The 21,977-nt window shown below is 33.3% G+C and overlaps 3 protein-coding genes across 3 annotated transcripts in view; all 3 read right to left on the reverse strand.

Annotated features, from left to right (window-relative positions):
• LOC118182448 (uncharacterized) overlaps window positions 1–7,469 on the reverse strand; it is a 66,925-nt gene extending 59,456 nt beyond the window's left edge. The window contains exons 1-2 of the mRNA XM_085819627.1: window positions 7,400–7,469; window positions 5,992–6,060 (exon numbers count right to left, since the gene is read on the reverse strand). The gene's annotated coding sequence lies outside the window, so the exon portion shown is untranslated. The remainder of the gene's footprint in view (window positions 1–5,991; window positions 6,061–7,399) is intronic.
• On the reverse strand, window positions 6,030–14,548 carry LOC118182450 (sodium/bile acid cotransporter 7-B-like). The gene is made up of 6 exons (XM_085819725.1): window positions 14,543–14,548; window positions 11,614–11,762; window positions 10,170–10,270; window positions 7,706–7,831; window positions 7,400–7,544; window positions 6,030–6,060 (listed from the first exon to the last, which is right to left on the reverse strand). Exons 1-6 carry the CDS (start codon window positions 14,546–14,548, stop codon window positions 6,030–6,032), a joined length of 558 nt encoding a protein of 185 aa, XP_085675851.1.
• The window catches only part of LOC146996983 (sodium/bile acid cotransporter 7-like), a 46,573-nt gene continuing 36,231 nt past the window's right edge, over window positions 11,636–21,977 (reverse strand). Inside the window, exons 3-6 of the mRNA XM_085819629.1 lie at window positions 21,262–21,344; window positions 18,253–18,465; window positions 15,123–15,203; window positions 11,636–11,762 (exon numbers count right to left, since the gene is read on the reverse strand). Of these exons, the coding sequence (XP_085675755.1) occupies window positions 15,132–15,203; window positions 18,253–18,465; window positions 21,262–21,344 (368 nt within the window). The 3' untranslated portion in view covers window positions 11,636–11,762; window positions 15,123–15,131. The remainder of the gene's footprint in view (window positions 11,763–15,122; window positions 15,204–18,252; window positions 18,466–21,261; window positions 21,345–21,977) is intronic.

A 21,977-nucleotide genomic window follows, 5' to 3' on the forward strand; every position in this document is an offset into this window, starting at 1 on the left:
ATGATCAGCTGCTCTGTTGATGGCGAAAAGAAAGAAAAAAAAGTATTTTGATTCGAAAACGAGATCAGTGCGAAAATCGTTCCTTAGAGTTCCAAATTAAACCTACAAACAGAAGTGTCGTGATTGTTAAATTTTCATAAAAAAAAAAAACAATGTAAAATTTAAAAACATTTATTTCGAATACATATGTGGTCATAAATCAGTACAGCATCATAAAATTTAAAGGCAGAATTTATATATCATGTAACACATACGAGGGCATTTCGAAAAGTAAAGATACACCGTACGCCAGAGGAAAAGAAAAGTTTTGGTGAGCAAGCTGGCAACACAAGTGTTACCCTTGAACCGTTAGGTCGTTCGGCATTTCAACGTTGATTCCTGTTGGAGTAGGTCGTGTTTAAAATGGCTGAGCCGATTCAAAATCCCGCCAAATGCGAAGTGCGCTCCGTCATACGTTTTCTTCATGCAAAAGATCAGCAACCAGCGGATATTCACAAAGAAATTGTTTCTGTTTATGGGAACATTATGAATCGACAAAATGTAACGAAATGGTGTCGTCATTTCTCTGAAGGTAGGACCGATGTTCATGACGAACAAAGAACAGGTCGGCCATCTGTGATCTCTGATGCCCTTCTTCAGAGAACAGAGGAAGCAATTCGTGCGAATAGACGTCTCAAATTGAACGAATTGCATCAGATCATACCGGAAGTGTCAATGACAACTCTTTATGAAGTTGTGACTGTCAAGTTAGGGTAGAGAAAATTGTGTGCGCGTTGGGTTCCAACAGGCGGCAACCTTCTATGCTTGTTGGATACAAAAGCTTGTGCACCGACTTAACAAATGTTTGGATAACGAGGATGATTGTGTCGAAAAATAATAAATAATCCAGTTAATAAGATGTAACTGACGTTTTCTGAATAAGTTTTTTTTTTTTTTTTTTTTTTTTTTTAATTTTATTATTTTATTAAGGGAATGCGAGCCATTGTATCTTTACTTTTCGAAATGCCCTCGTATATAATACAAAAAAAAAATTATATTTAATCCGCAAAATTAATAATGGCACAGGAGTTTCGATTCCGACATAAATATAATATATACATCAAAAAGTAAATATCTGAACGAAATTGAATAACATTTTGTTCCTTCTATATGAAGGTCTATTATTTAACATTTTTATATAAACTTTGGTCTTATTTGAGTACGAATGCATGTAGGGAAAAGATCTGAATATTTGAAAACTATTTGAATGTTGTTTTAAAATGAAGATTTGGCACTAAAACGCGGTTTTATGTCTTAAATAATTCAGAGAAACGGAACATGCATTCGAAACTCATTAATAAACTTGGTTTAAGTCTCCAAAACACTTTCTCCTGACAGATTCTGTTTGAAGCGTTAAACAGAGAAAATTAATAAAAAAAGTTATTTCGTTTTGTTATGTATAATGTTCTGTAATTTTTTTTAAAAAGTTTCTCTTTTGTCACATTAATTTTCAGTTAAAGATTCCGTTATATATATATATATATATATATATATATATACCATACATATGCATGCTTAGAAAATAAAATATACAAAATCTTATATTCTGGCAGGCTTTCTGTCATAATACTCAATAAACTAGGTGGGTGAGCAAATTATAACAGGAAATGAGCCATCAAAACCATTAACTATTTACAAATATCCTCAAAAAATGAAATATTTTCAAAAAAAACGACCTCTTCCGGCATAATTCCTCTTCCGGCATACGTGAAATATTCATCTTATTAATATATTTTAAATAAATAAAATGAAAAGTTCCTTCAAAAGATATGCATAACTAAATATCTGGTTGTTTTAGGCTATTCCAATTGAAGATATGAATCAAATATGATAGTTTTTTTTTTTTTTTTTTTTTTTTAGATTACGACAATTTTGGTCACGTGGCATCTTTTATCAAAAAAATGTAACGGGCCCTTTACGAAACAATGTCTGATTAGTAAGCATTTCTTCATCCTATAAAAAATCTTCTGGATCAATCAGTAAAACTGGTGCTCAAAAACAAATTGTCAAACTTATGACTTGGAAATAATTTTATCGAAAAAAAAAAAATAAATAAACGGGGGGAGGGACTTTCAGTCCGAAAATTACAGATTACAGCCTACGAGCTTAAAATAGAGGTTACCGTTCAAAAATAATTTTTTAATTACATAAAAAAGTACAAATATTCATTTTTTTCTTCTCCTCTTGCGTGAAAATAATATTTAATCTTGCCATTCATAAAACTAAACCTTGACTATTGAAAAACGTTTAGCAAAAAGGAATTTCACTTTTAAAAGCTATGGCGTTATTTTTGCGTTTCTCTTTGAAATGTACAATGGTATAAAAAGAAGAATATCAAAATACTGAATAAAAACATGAAAGTATTTTGAAAAAGAGTTTTTTTCAAAGTCCACATATATAAAAAGTTTATTATTAGCTTATTATTCACGGCATAAAATAACAATTTTAAAATACTGTATAGGAATTTAGATAAAATGACATTACAAACGACTGACTGTGGTATAATACTGAAGATAAATTAAAGATATTACGCATCGTCGATTGAACCCCGTAGATTATAGAATTTTATAGCTACCTTGTACAGATTACTTTAAGTTTCTAACAGTTAAAATAACAGTTAGAACATGCTTTACTATTTATTCTCATTTCCCATCTACTATTCCCTACCAGAATGAGTCTTTAATGTGGCGTTACATGCAAATGAGTCAGAAGGGGTATTTAAGGAAGGTTCAGCTTATTTCCAGAAGGGAAAGATTTGGAGTCCTTAGTGGCACAGGTTTACCGTCAGACTACTTCCTTCTTAAATCTACCACGCTCGGCCGTATTGTAACAGGCACCGACATTTGAAGATTCAAATGTCGGTTACATTGAAACCTTCAAATGTCGGTGCCTGTTGATAATCGCCAGCTAGGTTAAATTAAGAGCCAACTATGTTGGGTATTTGTATCTAGCTTCGGCTTAGTTTAGTATTAGATTAGTTTCTCATTTTCTTATCTTGATTTAAAAGCCCGAGTGCAGGCCTTCCTGTAAGCCCGAGAAGGGGGGCCATCTGTGATTATTTCTTTGAGTGAATAAAAGAGTATTTTAACCCTTCTCTGGATTCTGTCGTTAAATACTCGAACTCAGCGATAAGTCGCAACTCAGTTCACTAGGTTCCTCTACGTTCAGCATAGATAAAGTACAAAGGAACATTATAACCTGTAAATACTGAAACGCCTTTGAGGACATTTTTGGCCTTTGAGGTCTTTGAGGCAAGAAAGGCTACGTAATCACATATTGAATTTCATCAACCACAAAATTTTGAATTTTTTCAAAAGGTAATAAATGTGAAAACTGCGTTTCTAAACTGATGTTTTTCTAACATAAAATAAATCGAATAAAAAAATTTGCATTCGGATATTTAAAGTACGCAGCTATCATTTAGCAACATTTGTATATGGTTGTAGAAACATTAGGGTTTTTGGGGAAGAAGGCAAGATGAAAAATTAGCAACGCCTTCGCCGGGAATCGAACCCCGGCCTCTGGAATACCGGCCCAGCGTACAGAAGCACTACACCACGAAGGCACGCTAGGAAAGCGGGAGAAATACCTTATAAACTCCCCTTTTTAAAGGGCGACTGGGGTTTTTAGGGGACCCAATCACTAAATCCTGTGTGAGGAGAATCATCACCCATAACCCGTTTTAGTTCGGGCGGCACTGTAGAGACATTAAGTTAATTGGAAGCAGGCAAGATGAAAAATTAACAACGTCTTCGCCGGGAATCGAACCACGAACCTCTGGAATAGCGGCACAGCGTGCAGAACCACTACACCACGAAGGCACGCTAGGAAAGCGGGAGAAATACCTTATTAACTAAATAACCACGCTTCATAAATAGTAAACTAATAATTAACAAAAATGTACACTTAATATTAAAAATTAATCGAGAACATTTTACCAGCACCATCATACAAAAGAAAGCGTTAGCTAGATAAAAATTTTAAATACTTTTTGCTAAAACTTGAAAGAAAATTTATATACAGTGTTCTAGAATTAATATTTTAAGTACAAGACTATAAATACTACTAGGCACATCAATTTGAGTATTTATGCAACAGAAACTACACTCTAAAAATTTAATATTTACATAAAATACAATAAAATATAACTAAGAAAATTAAATAAACATAATAATTTTGTTTCTGAAAAAGTCTCTATTCAAAAATAAATAGATTAAAATGCATGCATCCTAAAATGAGAAATTTTACAAGCTTCTGCCTTCACCAGTGAGGATTAAAAACACCTTTTAAAATAACTTTATAATCAAAGCTTTTCACACTCCTCTCCTTATATTACATACTATAGCAGATAACAAAAATGTAAATTCATTGACTTCATAGTATTATAAATTATTAAAGTGTAAACAAATATATGCTCTCAAGAGTATAATACAGGGTGTTTATAAAGTCCCGGACCCATTTTGATGTTTAATAACTGATAAAATAATAAAGATAGATTAAAATTAATAACATAAATGGTTAGATAGACTCAAAAAGTTTCATGACCCTTATCGATGAGCTTCCATGTGTGCCCACGCTGACCTCCTCGCCCAATCCATCTTCCTGTAAGAAGGTCATTCAAAGAACTACGAGCGATGGTACCCCAATGAGGCGGTGCACCATCTTGTTGCAAAAAGACACGTGGCTGAAGCTCTTCTTAGTTGTGGAAATACGAAGTTTTCCAACATGTCTAAGTATACAACTGATGAGACTGTCTTTTCTGTAAAAAAGAAAGGCCCAATGACTCGGTCGTGCATTAGTCCACACCACACATTAACCTTTGGGGAACTCCTTTGTGCCTCACGGTATTCATGGGGGTTTTCACATCCCCATATGCGCACATTATGGCAATTAACAATGGCAGAAAGATGAAAGGATGCTTCGTCGGAGAACATTATGCGCTTTAAAAATTAATAAGCAGACGATATTTAAAAAAATACAGATATTTAGACTGGAAAATGAAATTATCTGAAATTAACCGCACGCGCAGACGATATTTACAACAAAAGTAAAAATATTCAAACCTGAAAAGGAAAATATATAAGTTATTCCATCAATAAATGCCATAAGTTTGTTTATATCTTCATTATTTTATGAGTTATTAAACATCAAAATGGGTCCGTGACTGTATAAACACCCTGTATATTTAAACTGAAAACATTTCAACGTTTAATTTCTTTATATTTTGTGCTATTTCAAATAGCTCAAAAATGGGTTTTTACATATTTTGAAAAGATATCCTTTATTTGACTATTATTAGTCTTCAGCAATTATAAAACTGTAAACGAATATATGCTCTCAAGAGTATAATATATTTACTTTCTACTGAAAATATTTTAACGTTCAATTTCTTTATATTTTATGTCATTTCAAATAGCTGAAAATGTGTTTTTACATATTTTGAAAAGATATTCTTTATTTGACTATTATTAATCTTTATTATTTTTTCTTTATTTTTTAATGTTTTTACATATTGCTACAGCTAGCATTTGTTTTTCTTTCATACACGTAATTTGCAAAATTTCTTTCTATTCATATTATTTAATTCTGAAAAGTAGCACAGGAAGCTAATAAACTATTCACTTTTTATTCAATAAAAAACAGTTTACAAACCTCAAATAATTACTAGGGGGCGTGGCTTCCTTCTTAATGCTTTTTACAACTTTTTAATGATACATATTTAAATTACAATTAGTTAGATACATCATAATTAATTAAATATTCTTTGATAAACAATAAAAAATTATATTTTATAAGATAATCTTGAGCATGTGATAAAATTATATCACATATTTAGAACAATGAGCACCAAACAGATATAAAAAATAATGCAATAGAACATTTTAATAGTGAAATATTTCAGGTACAGAAAAACATACAAACAAGTTAAATAAAAATATTATAATACAAAACCATTTTTATAAATGTATAGCTCGTTTTCTCTTCATTTCTCACAGAGGATATGATTTGCTCTTGTACCTTCTAAAAATAATGAAAATAGGTATAAAACAAGTAAAGCATTTTCGCACGCAATTAAGAGAGTTTACCAAAACTTAATTAGATGCAATTAATTCGAATTAACTAAAAACCTCTCTGGATATGTAATGTATAGAAAGTGTTAACAGCATATAATATTAATAAAATCAGTGCATGAAAATTTAAAAAATAAGTAATCTGATTTTTATTAATAAACTATGGACCATGGATTTTTAATGTACACCTTGCACCAAAAAAGAAAAGAAAGAAAGAAAGGGGCGTGGAAATGGGACTGTTCCTATATTTCCCGTTCTACTGGAACGATTCTCGAAATTTAACTTGCGTTTTCCATATCTCAAAAGCGCGACTTAGGATGCATATTAAATTTATGTATAGCATTATTTCAACATAGGTATTTTGACATAAAATCGGACTTTTTTCTGAAATAGCACACCATTTTTTCCCCCATATTTCGATTCCATGATTCAAATTATGGCAAAGTGCCAAGTTTTGTAATAATCGGACGAGTAGTTTTTAAAAAATTAGCTCTCAAAATTTTAGCTCCTCCATGTTTGAATTTGGTATATGGGTGCATCCAGGGTGTCTTCAACATGCTGCAGAATGGAGGTAGAAGTGGCTTGCGGGTACGCCACCGCTTGTCGGCGGATGCGTTGATCCACGCGTGCTGACTCTGGCTGCAGCGGCACCGCTAGAACTTGCCACATTTCTTTGTTCCATCGTCGTACAGCCATCAGCCACACAACTGTTTCCATCGATGCACCGTGGACGCGTCCAGGCGTGTGTCAGCTGAGATTTGCCGTAAGAGCCAACCTCTCCTTCTCAGTCCGATTCCCATGCCCCTCGTAAAATCGTCTGTCTGCTGGAACTAACTGCCTTGACGACGGCCTGGTATTCTCTGCTATTACATACAAATTTCTAAAAATTTGTTCTGAGAGAAGAACAAATTTTCTACGATTTCCCTAGCAGAAATAGCGGCATGAAAACTGAACATTCTGAAGGTTCCTCCCCTTGTATCTTCTTCAACGTGCGCTGGATGGCTGCACATTCCACATCATTCGCATAACTCGGTGACGTACGTCTACACTGAAATTTGCATAATTTTCGGCCCAATACTTCTTAGTTTTTAGATGCATCTAAATATCATTGTATTTTAAACATGCAAATAATACATCGTACATTCAGCTTTTACGAAAAGGCTAACATTTTAAAAATTTTATTATGGTTATAATAATTAAAATTGTAGCTGCATTGTTTCTAGATTAAATTTACATGTTTTGCACGAAACAATAATAAAATTTTTTATTATTTACCTTGCAATACTTACCTTTTTGCTTTTAATGCCCACTGTTGAATAAATGGAATCAATATACTTCCAAGTAAAATTTGCATTGGATGGTATATTAGTAAAGGGAAAGAAATCAAACCAAACTGAGAATGATTTTCATACAGCACCTTTAGCATCGGAAATCCTAAAAAATTTTTAAATAGAAAGTGACCATTTCCTTTCACCATTGCATGAGCATTAAGAAATACTAATAAAAATATTTGGTGTAATGTCAATTAATTATGTCTAGAATAATATAAAATTATAGCTAAGCATTTATAAAAATTTATAAAAATAGTTAATTACCTAATGTTAATGACTTGTGTGTAGAACAGTACAAAATTGCAACAACATCTTCAGGAGTATAGAGGGATGTCAAATTACTTGCTACACCAAAAGCTATTCCCAATAAAATTAACTGCAGTAGAATAACTAAAAGAATAAAATAAATTAAAATATGTTTATCAAACTGTAGAATGAAAGTATTTATTTCATATGAAAAGATGTGTGTCTTTAAATAAATTCAATATATTAATTCATTGTTCAAAACTGATTTTTGTAAACGAGGGAGATAAATTTAGAACAAGTATTTCCTTATATAGTGCTGCCAATATCGATAGATAGTACAAATAATTTACAAGAGAATTCACATACAATCATATCTAATATTTCAGAACTAAATTAATTACACACTATAAGGTATTTCTCCCGCCTTCTTCGCATGCTTTCCTGGTGTGGTGGTCTGCAAGCTCAGCGCGTAATTCAGAGGTCCGCGGTTCGGTTCCCGGAGAATTCGTTGCATATTTTTCATCTTTCCTGCTTTCAAAAAAATAACTTATGTCTCTACAACATAGAAACCAATGCCTGATACAAGCTCAGTAACTGAAGCAGAAGTTTAAAAAAGAACATCTTGTTGTATATAGAAGAAATTTCGTTGATATTTCTGTAATTACGTTTAACTGTAATGAGTCACATTGTGTCACCATGCATTTATTGTTTACGCGACTAGGCAATCCCTTGCATAAAACAGGAGATCTTACCCCCATATCTCTCAAAAAGGAAGTTCAGAATATTGCTATTCAACACACTATGAGATCTATAATTTATTTTCCAAAATTCATTAATATCCAGATGCTTTAACAAGTTCAATAAAGTCATTTAAAGTATTGAAAATCATCGATGCTTTAAATCATTTAAAGCATCGAATATTTAAAGTTATTTAAAGCATCGGCATCGAAAATGTCTGTTTCTTAGCAACTAAGTATAAATATTATCTTAAACATTTTTGTTTCTTTTTTCCTCGTTTCTTGACATCTAATTTTGAAATACTGCACGATTCTCCAATATATTTTTTTCTGAACAAATGTTGTACCATGCGTTAAATATGCTGTTTGAGAGCTCTCATTAACTCGTTTGTATAAAACGTAAACGGCTAAACCGTCTTAGGAATATTTAGACATTTGTAAAGCTCTAACAATGTTCTATCGAATCAGATAAGCATTTTGAGATTCTTGAGAGTACAGCTGCAATTAATTACTTTTTAATATTTTCTGTTTACATACTTTCACAGTAATATTGTTGCATTGTTAGTAATCTTCATTTATTATAAATTTTTCAACATCAATATAAAAATTTCATTATGAATTGTTCTGAACTGTTTTCACTTTCATTGTTAATGACTTGATACTTAAGTGACATATTTTCGAATCACGTAGCATTTTAAAATTTATTTAACTATGTATCTGATATTTTTAGAACAACAATTTATTTATATTATTACAAGAATTTAAAGTAACACAGTCGCAGACAAGACGGCACATGCCGTTCCATATATTGCACATAAAAGAGCTGTCTGGCACTCAACTTTAATGCGTCAAAAAAGAAAAGAAAAGTTTTTATTTAACAGAAAAGAATTTTTAAAATTTAAAAAAAAAAATCCTGAAAACTTTCAAATTTTATACTATACCCAAAAAGGCTTCCCCCCCCTATTTACATACACATACACGTTTCAAAAGCTTAGTGCTTCTTTGGCTTAAAATACACCTTGTGTTCCTACACACCTAGTGTTCATACACCTAGTGTTATACCACACTTAAAATACATCTAATGTTCACACATCTAGTGTTCCTTTGACTTAAAATATTTAAAAACAGCATATATATAGAATTTCTGATAGACAGTCTCGCGCGCTGGAGATATAAATGTTTTGTTTTCGTTCAATGTTGCCATTACTCGCTTTGAAATCATTGAGATTGCTAATCAAAAATTCGTTTAATCAAAAATTCGTTAAAGTTTTACAAAATTTGATATACACAATAAAATATTTAAAAACAACATATCTTTAGAATTTCCGATAGACAGTTTCGTGCGCTGGAGATAAAAATGTTTTCTCCCATGCAGTGTTGCCATTGCTCGCTTTGAAATCATTGAGTTTGTTAATAAAAAATTCGTCACGATTTTACAAAATATGAAATACACAATAAAACAAATTCAAAATTCGGGTTTCCAGGTGTCCATATTCGGTGGAGGTATATGTTATACACAATTTGAACTACCATTGTTTTTTCACAATGAGAAAAACATGCATGCATGCATTCAAATTCTTCATTATTTAATTTCTGTAAATATAATACAGGGCGATATTATTTGGTGGCAACAATTTGAAAAATGATTCAAACTTTCATAGTGATTCAACTCAAAATCCCCTTTTGAGATTAATAGCCCATCTGGGCTAACAAGAATATTCTTAAAACATTTGTGGACAACATACCTGCTACAGAAGTCGTTATCACAGTCGACATGGTGAATGCTGTATCATGTTTGGCGAACGTATCACAAAACGTTGTGTAAATGACGAGAAGTAACATAAAACTGTGAAAGAAAATTATATTATTGAAACTGAAACAAAATGAACAAGTTAAATGAAAATAAATAGTTATAAAAACTTTTTCTAGAGCTTGATTTAAAAAACAGAATTTTTACGTATAATTGGAAAATATTATCCTTAGAGAGGAAGGATTTCACTTCAGTCTAACAAATTTTCTTGAAATTTTGCAAGTATACTGTATAGAACGTAAGTTTCCGAAGCGAGAAACGCTAAAAATCAACTGCGCTCTCGCCGAGAATTGGACCACAATCCTTTTAATTTGCTAGTTGAATTTATTAACTCCTATACTGCAAGGGTCAGGAAGAAAGGAATGTCATTGTAGTGGCCCGGTAACATACTGTAATTTCTTACATTACCAATTTGCAATGACAATATAACATTTCACCAAATTAGAGTTGACCCCCTCAAATTCTTCTACTGATAAACAACGCCGGCAGTATGGCTACCTATGAAAACGTCTTAATTAACGAAATCAGAGTGAATTTGTACGGTTAAACCAATGTAACTATCTAATTGTATCCATTTAAGAGGGCCGGTTTAAGTAATTTCGGGACCCCCTCCCCCTGAGGTTTAGGTTTGGGAGCCTACTTACGGGTTTCCTGCAACGTCGCCGAACTTCGGGGATGGAAATAACTAAGAAATAAATGGAATTACTGCAATGTGATTAATATATATACATGTGTCAATATGTAATATTTATGTACATGTTTGTAATCAATATGTAACCAATTTGTAATATTTATGCCATGTAAATATCAACACTATAACAATTCCCAGTGGCCAACAAGAAGTAAAACTCAAAGGTTCATTAAAAATTACGTCTTATAGTACAAGTGGAAATCAACTATTAGTAGCCATCCACTTACGGGAACTCAATTATAAAGCAGTAAAATACAAAAATCTAACTTTCACCTATTCGGCCTTTCAACAATTCATCTCCGACATTGAGATTTCAAATCCTACACTCTTCTATACAAAACAGACTCACCAATTCACGGATCTACTAGATGGACGATTATTCGGCTCATTCTAAATAGCTAAATTGATGAGCAGGATTTAAAGTTTTGTTGTGTTTTGTTGGCAACGTCGAGGTGTGCAACATGTCTAAGACTTAAAAGTATAAAGGAGGTTTAAAATTCAAAATACAGATAAAATTTTAGCTAAAGACTAAAAAATACAATATAAAGTAACAAAAACTTTTAAGGTGGATGGTCTTAGTAAAATGCACTGAAAAGTAAACAGAATTTTTCTAGCTATCACAATATTTTGGGTCATATGCAATTAAAAATCACCTCTTTCGAAGCCTAAAGCTGAAACAATAAGTTACCTTCCAATGGTAGAAAATCGTTTCTTGTGACGTTCAAAATAGCTGCCAACGACAATTCTCATGAGCTGTCCAATGATCACTGGAAGAACGACAGTCATGCTAAGTTGAAGTATGACTCCCCATATAGGCACTTCTCCTGAACCACTAAACTTAAAAAACATTTAAAAACATTATTAGTTATAAAATTTGATTTTTTGCACTTTCAAAAGCTAAAACAATAGATTGTTGACATTGAAACATTTGAAATAAATTTTAATTACCAAAAGCAGGATGACTCAAAATTATTGCAACCAATTTGGGGGAATAATAGAATGCACCGAAACAAACACGTTTCAGCACAAAATGCATTGCCGCTCGTTATGCGGTTAGGCGCTGATTTGAATACAATTAGATTCCCAGACATGCCGTTTTTTGCAATGGTAGACATAAGGCACTTAACATGTGGCTATGCAATTCTATGGTGAAATATATTTGTTTCGTTGCATTATATCACCCCTTGAAGTTTGTTCCATTAGTCTTGTAACTACCTATATGTAATTATCACTGCATGATGTCCTGTTAAAGATATTTCGAAGCTTACAAAAGCCAAGAGCTTTGCAGAAATGTGTCACATCATCCACATAAGTACAAGATTATACTGTTGATCGAAAACTCCTCCACGTGTTCTAAATTTCAGGGGCTTTGGAAACTCAAAACACCTAACAATTTAGTGAAACTTCTCAGATGAAATTATGACTCAGGTACCAAGTGTTTTGATATAAAACAATCATTTCTACAAATTCTGAGTAATGGGATGCTATCCTAGAGTTTAATAATTTGGGATCCATAGATTAATAATCTGCCAATTTTAGTTTATAAGCTTTTAAACTCATCTTCTTGTTTTAAAGGGCAATGCGCAATATTCTCCTTAAGTTGTTTATAGTTCAAAGTGAACATTATGTGCAATAAAAAATTACCGTTTTTGAAGTAGCGCCATCGGATGAAAAGAAAGGGAATCGACTTATCTTTAAAATATCTAAATTTGACTGGGGAAAGTTCAGAGAATAAATTTCTTCTGTAATGCGCAATTTAAGGCGACAAAATATTTAAAAATATATTGTTATCTGAAACTGGACATAAATTATTTAAAATATAAAACGTCTAGTAAAAATGCACGCTATATAACGTCTTATATGCAACGTCAGGCAAAGAATGAATAAATAAGTACATTTCTAAATATTAGGAAATACCTTTCAAAGAACGTTAAATTTAAGTTCTAACACAGGTTCTAACACAATTCCATCTAGCACAGGATAGGTGAAGATTATTGTAAGCCATATAAATTTTATCACCCATCTGAAGAACGAAGAAAAAAAAAATCTGATGTGTACACCACATGACTTCCTTGAACGGAATATTAAATTATGAACTTTATTCCCTGCATTTCATTTAAACTTATTTCTTCGAACTTCATTACAGACAGATTTCTCATTCAATTATTTCAGTTCTCACTTCGTGACAAGGCAAAATTACATAAAACATTCAAAATATCATTATTAAAAATTAAAAAATATAGAAAAATATAAAACACCAAATACAGTTAAAACAATTAAAAAAAAAACATTTTGACAACTCAAATTAGATTTTCTAAGCAAAAACAAGCAATTTGGCCAGCAAGAAGGCAGATTTTTAAGTGCACAAAACTAAAAGTTTACTGTTGGTCACACTCGGTAAAAAGCTCACCATCGGCCGAGCGGTAAAGACGCTGAACACTGGTAGTTCGGTCTGAGGTTCGAATCCCGTGAACGGGCTGGCTGCATGGGCGTTTTCGTGGTTTTCCCAAGTGTAACGTGTATACGAGCCAGTTTCCCTTAGAACGTCCTCCACAAAGGCGTCCCTCCCTTTAGGCAGATAGCCCTCGTGTGCTTTACCATAATTGAATAATCCAAATCCCACTCGGCAAAAAGACACTAAAGGTACAGAAAGTGACTTAATTCACTATTCTGCTAAGTTTGAAATGTAAATAAATATGGCTGCAACAGTTAAAAAAAAAAAAAAAGTCTTAGCCGCACTTAAACCACTTTTAAATAGTTGATAATTCTACAACTATTGCATGCAGATTAACTAAGGCATAAAAACCTTAACCGGAAGATTAGAACGGCATAATTCAATCATGTTTAAAGCAAAAAATGCACAATTTACCAACACATAAGAATAAAAAAAAAAACTGCTCACAGAGCCGTGTAAGAGCGGGTATATATAGTGTATATATATATATATACTTTTGGTAAGGCCGATTGCAAGCAAAAAGGGAGGTGCACTACTACATGTTATCGCAGTCCTATATACAAAATTTCAACGTTCTGAGGCTACTCGTTTTTAAGTTATGCGAGACACATACGTACATACGTACGTACAGACGTCACAAAAAAAAACTCTGCTGAATCCATTTTAAATCCTTTTTGCAACCCTTTTTGAGAAAAAGAGTCCTTTATTCTGTCCTAACGTACAGATGACATGCAAAAACATCATTAAATTGCATTCGATAGCGGTCAAAATGGACATTGTCGTTGAAATATGACACTCAAAAATTTTCGCGATTACAATACTTCCTTTACTTCGTACAAGGAAATAATTATCTTCTTTTAACAAATCATCGTTAGAAAACGCCACTGTACTAATTTCAATTCCCCACCACTACCGTCCCCCCCGTAATGAAAACGAAATTTCATTTAAAACGTAAAAGGGTTATTTTTTCCTTTAAGAATCGATCTACTTTAAAACGGATAATTAATTCATGTAAAACATCTGAACACAAAATATAATACTATGGACAAAAATAATAATTAAGAAACCTTTTAAAAATTAAATTAAAGTAAAAATTCTTTTTCGCACGCATGAAACGACACTGTTTTTGTTTCGAACAGCTGTTATATCGACAAACACAAACCTCCATTCTTAAACGAATATTGTTTTCCACTACTACGGTATTAATCATCAGAATAAATATTTTTTACGGACATTATTTCAAAAGTGTGTTTATTTTGGAAAATATCCGATGTTTTCTCGTTCCTGACAGAACTAAGTTCAAAGGAAATGTGAAATATTTTACAGAAGGTCGTACTGAATAGGGCCATTTGTCAAAATAAACAAATAAATAAAGTATATTTACAAGACACATGAATTATAAGGAAATATTCATTATTATATTGTAATTCCTTATAACTCATGTATTATAATTCATTTAAATCATCAATTATAATTAAAATGAAAAACATATCATTAGGGTCAATTTTAAAGTTAACTTTTATTTATTTTTTTTAAATAAATGTTCCTGAAAAGGTATAATACAATAAGAAAAAGAATATATTATATTTCTATCCTAACAAGAATGAAAAAATTAATGAGACTGTCATAAAACTTATTATTTATATAAAACTTACAAATACATATAAAAGGGCTGGAGTTATGAAAATGCCCTGAAAAAAAGAAAATACAGAAATTAGTATAATTTAAATAAAAACAATTACAGATTGGTATTAAAACTTTATGCAGTAACATTTTATGCAAACCAAAAAGCTTCCTAGAGCAGAGTTGAAAACAGCAGCTGCCTGAAAAAAAAGATAAAAGAAAGAAATTATACCCTGATCTTGAAATTAAATTTGCATTATTATTCAACGTTTAATCAACTAAAAAATGAAGAAGCTATTATTCTGTCTCTTTCGCATCAAATACGTAACATATTCGGATAAAGCGATTAACCGCTTCTCAAATATTGAATCCAAACACATACTGTAAAACTCGAACTATCCGAAATTCTCTTTATCCGAATCGCTCTAGCCAAGCGAAATTAAGTTTCTTATAATCTCAGCGAGGTTATTATTTATACACTTATGTCTAAAATTTACCTTCACAAATTCAAAAATAATAATATTACATGAAATCTCCAATCCATGTAATCCATTTTTACATGGAATGTATCAAAGACAAGCCTAATTAGCATCATCCAATCAAAACTGATAAAACAGTTCTCATACGCCAATCAAAGCGTTATGTTATCTGATGGTTGTACAGTCAATAAGTTTTTGAAGTAGGAAACATAAAAAATGAGCAATGCCTTTGACGGCGCTCGAACCTGGACCTCTCGAATACGCGCCGAGTGAACACCACGAAGGCATGCAGAAAGAAAGGAGAAAATACCTTACATACTCCCCCTTTTAAAGGGCTACTGAGGAATAGGGGACCTAGTCGCCAAATCCCGATGGTGAAGCATCATTATCCACCAACTTTTTTTTAGTTCGGGCGCCACCGTAGAGTCATTCTTTTTTTTTTAATTAGGAAACATGAAAAATGAGCAATGCCTTCACGGATTCTCGAATACGCTCCGAGTATGCTACAGTTACACCACGAAGCCATGCAGAAAGGAGAGAGAAAATACCTTATATGGTGAATCAAGCGCTTTGCTCAAAGTGAGTATCATTCAACTGAAAAAAAAATTCGGAATTTCTGCAATGTTATGACTGCTGGGTATCATTTAGAAGAATTCGTGAAGTGGAAACTCATCGGCCGTTCAGAAATAGGACAAAAAATCCTCAAAGCAGTACGATTTGCGAATATTTTCAAGACAAATAGTCTCTATGCTATGAACAGTCGCTATGGAAGTAATTTCAGAACTATGGAACCAGAAGGAGGCCTGGACAAAGTCGTAAACGAATAACAACTGCTTCCCAAAATCGACATTTGGTAATATAACTGCTCATCGTAACAAAAGTCTACTACTCGGGCGGTTAAGTTCAGAGCTTGTAATCGCCAATGGAATTGTTGTATACAGAAGGCTTAATGAAAACGATCTTCATGCCAGAAAAACCTAGGGTTATGTGTTCAACTGTCTTCATAGCAAAAGAGGGCTCGCTTTAATTGGTGCAAAGAACATCAGAACTGGGGTGAACACAATGGTACCATGTTCTTACTGAAAAGTCGAGGTTAATTTTACATCTGTTTCTAAACGTGTTTATATCTGGAGGAAGAAAGGAACACGAGCATCTTCCTTCGAACATTATAGAACGTGATCGTTTCGATAATGCAGGTGTGATGTTGTGGGATGGAATAATGATCTATGGACATATGCCCCTACACTTTTTCAATACGGTATCTGTGTCGTGTCAGAAATATCGAGATGGTCTCTTAGAATCTTATGTTCAATTTTCCAGATGTGCATATGGATCTGTCTTTTTGTTTAAGAACGATAATGCTCGTCAACATCCAGCAAACCTCGCTGACGAATTCCTTGAAAGTGGAGATATTGAGGGAATACCGAGGCCAGCAAAATCTCCTGATCTTAACTCGATACAGAACTTACGAGACTACCTTCGAAAAGCAATTGCATAAAGACATCCTCCTCCTAGAGATGTAAATGCCCTGAAACCCGCATTGCTTGATTTCATCCATGTAAAGATAAGTTTAGACAGTTCATAGATCTTAACTTTCGATAGGAAAATATAGACAGAAAAAGAAGAAAAGTGAATTTTGAGAGATATTTTGCATCCAATGAGCGATAACTGTCAAGGAGTCAACTTAAATCAATTGAGTGTAATTTTATGCTATATTATTTCCCAGAAATCTCTACACCATTTCCTTAAAGGCTTTCTACGTCCCTAATACTACTTATAATAGCTTTTATTCTGTAAAATTCACTGAGGTGGAGACAAATGAATATTCCATCTTTTCCGTCGCAAAAGCTTGGAAACTGCTATCTGAGTATGCAAACTTTTTTCCAGCCTTCTTCATGGCCTTAACAAGGTTTCTTATTGAGCCTAATGTTATGCGCGGACGTGGCAGCAGTTTCTTGTTTGAAGTGGGTGGTTATGCAGGAATATTCAAAATGTTGCAGGGGAAGAGGGAACCGGGGTGTTTCTTCTAATATTACTTATAAAGTATTTTCTACTCCCTTTCTGCAGGCATACTCGAACGCGTATTCGGGCGTTCGAATACCGAAGAGGGCACTGCACATTTTTCATGCCTCCAACATCGATATAATCTAATGACTACATACGTAAAGAATATTTCCGAAGCTGTACGTGCGGCTTACATCATATTTAAGGGGGAAAAGGGAGAAGTTTTTCCCCTACTTGGATTTTTCCCCCTGACCAATCTTTTTTATGTGCTAAACTTTTCATGTTTACCGGCCACAAAGAATTAAAAAATGTTCGGTTGTGTCACATTCATCGATGAATTATGGATGGAATCTCGTGTCACTTCCATGGATTTCATCGATGCAATTTTTGGTTGTTTCACTTTCATAACGGGAGCCGAACTCCCGAAAAGAAGTTCTTTTTTAGAGGGGTTGTTATAGGGAAATTCCAAGAATTTTTAACTATATTCCATCTCACTAATTCATACATTAGATGTAAGTACGTACCATTATAAATAAAATCATGATTCATAATTGCACATTGATTCGTGGTATGAATACAGGCAATTACGAGTAACTGAGCACATTTAATTTTCAATATTCGTTAGCAATACACCAGTGTGACAGAGGTTTTACTATAAAATGAAAGGTGATAGAGAATTTTCACATTCAATTTCTCTAACAACACATAAAAATTGACTTGACAAAACAAAACTGTTAATTAATGCAAGCAACGGAAGATGACTTACTTCGTTTCCCCCTGCAGTTTTGGTCAACAGTACAGCAGATGAAACTGGTGGAGGCATGCAACTGACAATAACGAATCCCACCAACAGGTGAGGGTTCGGAAAAAATTGCTCAAGAAGTTCTGCAAAGATCTGAACAATTAGAGGAATGAAGAGCATTGAATACAGCTGAATGAAAAGGTGGATTTGGAACTGGTACGTTGCAGTCTTCAGCTCCTAAATAACAGAAAGCATATGAAACTGTTTGTCAAGATCTGGTTATTTATTCGACGTCTCGTTTTCAAATGACTAAAAAAGACAGATACAAAACAAATAAATGAATACAGCGGAATCTCACGATGTAGTTCCAGCGTAAGGACTTCTGTCGCATTACAAAGGCTGATATTTAATATTCCGAAATAAACCTCTAAATGTGCACACGAATTTTTTTAGCTATGCAATTCCCGCTTATTAAGTCATCCCTCCTAAGAAATATAATAAAGTTTCTGAAAATACCAAGAATGCATTATGGTACATATAGATATTTGGTATATGTATGGTACGTATGTGGTACACACATGATACACAGGATGTAGTATATGCATACGAATTTCATTTAAACGTTTTATTTTCTTCGAGAGTGAATATGCTCACGTTTCAGTCGACTACGTATCGTTTGTCGAGCTATCGATATATGCCACGATGTGAACAGTCTGTACTCATTTGACCACCAAATGGAAGTTCTGAAAGATTTCACAAGATTTTTAGTTAATTACCTACACAAGGAGGCCAATCTTCTTGCGTGAGAGGCCTTTTAAAAATTGTGCACGGGACTCGTGGATCACAATCTGCAACATGTTCCATAACAAAATTTAATAAAAACGAATTCGTGAGAAATAGACATAAAATCAAATATTATGCATTTACATTACACTAATACTAACATTCTGCAGCAATACTTAGAGGTCTCGTTTTGGAGATTTTATTGCTCTACGATAACAGTTTAAAAAACCTGAGAACCTGCTGAATTATCAAGTGGCCGAAAAAGTACTTTTGGGGACAGATCTCGGGTGGTATTTTGGCCAAACTTAATATAGACGATGCGCGTTACATACGCGTTATTCGCAACTACATGCGCGTTACTTGCTCATAAAGTGCTTTTCTTATCATGGATGTCTCAGTTTTTGGGCACATGCGGCGAAATTCCTACCAATAAAGACTAAAATATCTAGTAGTGCATACAGAATCCGGAACACATCGTCGAGTGGAATACTACACTTAATGAGTACACTGCCTCGCCCAACCCAGGATTTCTGTCTACTTTGCTTTTAAGTATGCGGTGATATAGCAGTCGTTTGTGTCTTGCATGATAAAATATCTATCTCAAACACATCCAGAAGCTATTCGCAAATTTTTTAGACCATTTTGCTTCGATATTAAAAAAAAATTCTCTTCTTGGAAAGTTTTGCTTTAATTGCAGCTATATTTTTGGAAATATAAATTTTGTCTGTTACTTGACAGTTTTGTTTTAATGCAAAATGGAGCTTTTAAAGAAGAAATGGATGGAAGGCTATGTTTGTACTCTTTCCGAAGAAAGTTATCCGTATCTAATTATTAAAAAACAATGTGAAAGCCGTGGGTTTTCCATATCTAAAACTACAAATGGTGATATTGCCCACAACAAAGAAAAAAAACGCCAGAGTTTGGTTTCAAGGTGGAAAATTTGTTTCAAGTACGTGTCCAAGAAAAAATGGAATGTTTCGAATGTTGCAAAGGTAAGGTTTTTAATGTTAAAAGAAAATCCACTAAGTCAAAGGACAGTTGCAAAATCATTGAAATGCTCGTGTCAACTGTAAACAAAGTGATGAATGCTGATTTCAATCTTCAAAAAGCGAAAATTCATAATGTGCATCGTCTCTCTCCACGACATATCACCGAACGCGCTGCAGAAGTCTTTAACAGAAACATTTAACCGGACGAAACTGGAAAAATGTGTCACAATAGATAAATCTTCGGTGCATTTAAACGACTGCAATAAAAAGAGATCCATTTATTGTCATCAAAGTGGGAAAAAGTCTTAAAATTTGGTTCAAAGAATATAAAGAAGGGGGAATCTAATCAAAGAAATTGATGATTGTTGTTTATTTTTCATATGACGGCAAGTTAATAATAAAGAGAAAGGAGAAAACTGTCAAGATCAACTCCACGTATTATCAGGAATACATTTTACACGCAATTTTTTAATATGAAATACATTCTTTCTACCCATGACGCCATCAATCAACAGAACTGCATCAAAACGAAGTAAGCATCCACACGTCCAAATCCACAGTTAATTTCCTGGAAAAAATGGAATAAGAAATGGGTATAGAAACCATACTCTTCATTCATATCCCTACTAAAATCTGCTAACGTATCGCCGATGGATTTTTGCCGACGATTTCGGATATCCAAATGTCGACCTACAACATCTTGGACTCAAGAGGAATGGTTTAAAACAGCGGTTCTCAACCTTTTGACTAACGCGTACCATCTAAACAAAACTTGAAAAAGCTTTAGTAACCCACCACTACAAAGTACTACTACCACCACCATTCTTGAACAAAGCTCCGATCGCATAAATTTACGAATGTTACAGAAAGAAACTCAGTCAGGATGTTGGGGGTTTTAATTTTTGAATTGAATAGTTAAAAATACTTTGCTCCTTTGCGTACCACCTATTTTTTTCTTGCGTACCACCGGTTAAGAACCCCTGGTATAAAGTACAACCTCTTCCGATACTAAGAAAGGTTTGTCTCGGAAATTACAGCCTAGAAAGACTGAAGAATCACAATTATCAAATGCAATATTTACAACACACGCGTTTTAGGTAAAATATTTCTTTAAATAAAATGAAAATCGTCTAAAAATTATGCGAATAGCCTCTGTGTAACTAATCCAAAGTCTTTTTCATGGTGTTGGCATTTCAATGAACAGCAGTGTATTTAAAACACACTAAAATATTAAATGAAACAAAAAGGTTAAGATTCTTACCGTGGACTTGAGAGATACACCACTCAAGAAAAATATAACTACAACAGCAACATATTTCACGGTTATTTCTGGTTTCAGGAAACCTAAATTGAAGATTAATAGAATGACCCCAAAATGAAATAACATTTCTCAAATGAATGCAACGACTCAAGAATGTGTAATACTGAACTATAATAAATAAATAAATATATAAAACAATGCTAAACCAAGGAAAGAAACATGGCGTTAAACAATTTTATTAAATTAACACAGTAAATTATCGGGGCAATCAACCGGAGTATATCATAAATTAAGCATATTTTATATCATATCTGTCACACATATTATTAAAGGACTAAAGATGCAAATTATTAAGAAGCCCGCGTTTTCCCCTCAGACCACATGGTTTATAAAAACACTTCGAAAGATGAACTAGAGGCCTTACTCTGCGTATAATGGAAACGTTCTTGAAATGGGTGATTTGCTGCGTTTGAAATAAATTACAGATCACATATCCCGTGCAAGAGCAACACACTATGTGTGTGAATGATAAATGGAATGCAATGTAACGTTATTTAACGAAAATTGAAGCTTCCACTAAAGATGTTATGCTGTTGACTAATGCTCACTTGTCTGACCTATAGTCAGCTCAAGCCGACGAAATTCCTCATGGCCAGGAGCACAAGATACGACTGTCGTTGGCAACAGCTTGAGCATCATACAGGTGACAGTGCGAT

Source organism: Stegodyphus dumicola, chromosome 6 (assembly GCF_044657685.1).
Source record: "Stegodyphus dumicola isolate Sdum_Otavi_A_Nest chromosome 6, ASM4465768v1".
NCBI lineage: Eukaryota > Metazoa > Arthropoda > Arachnida > Araneae > Eresidae > Stegodyphus > Stegodyphus dumicola.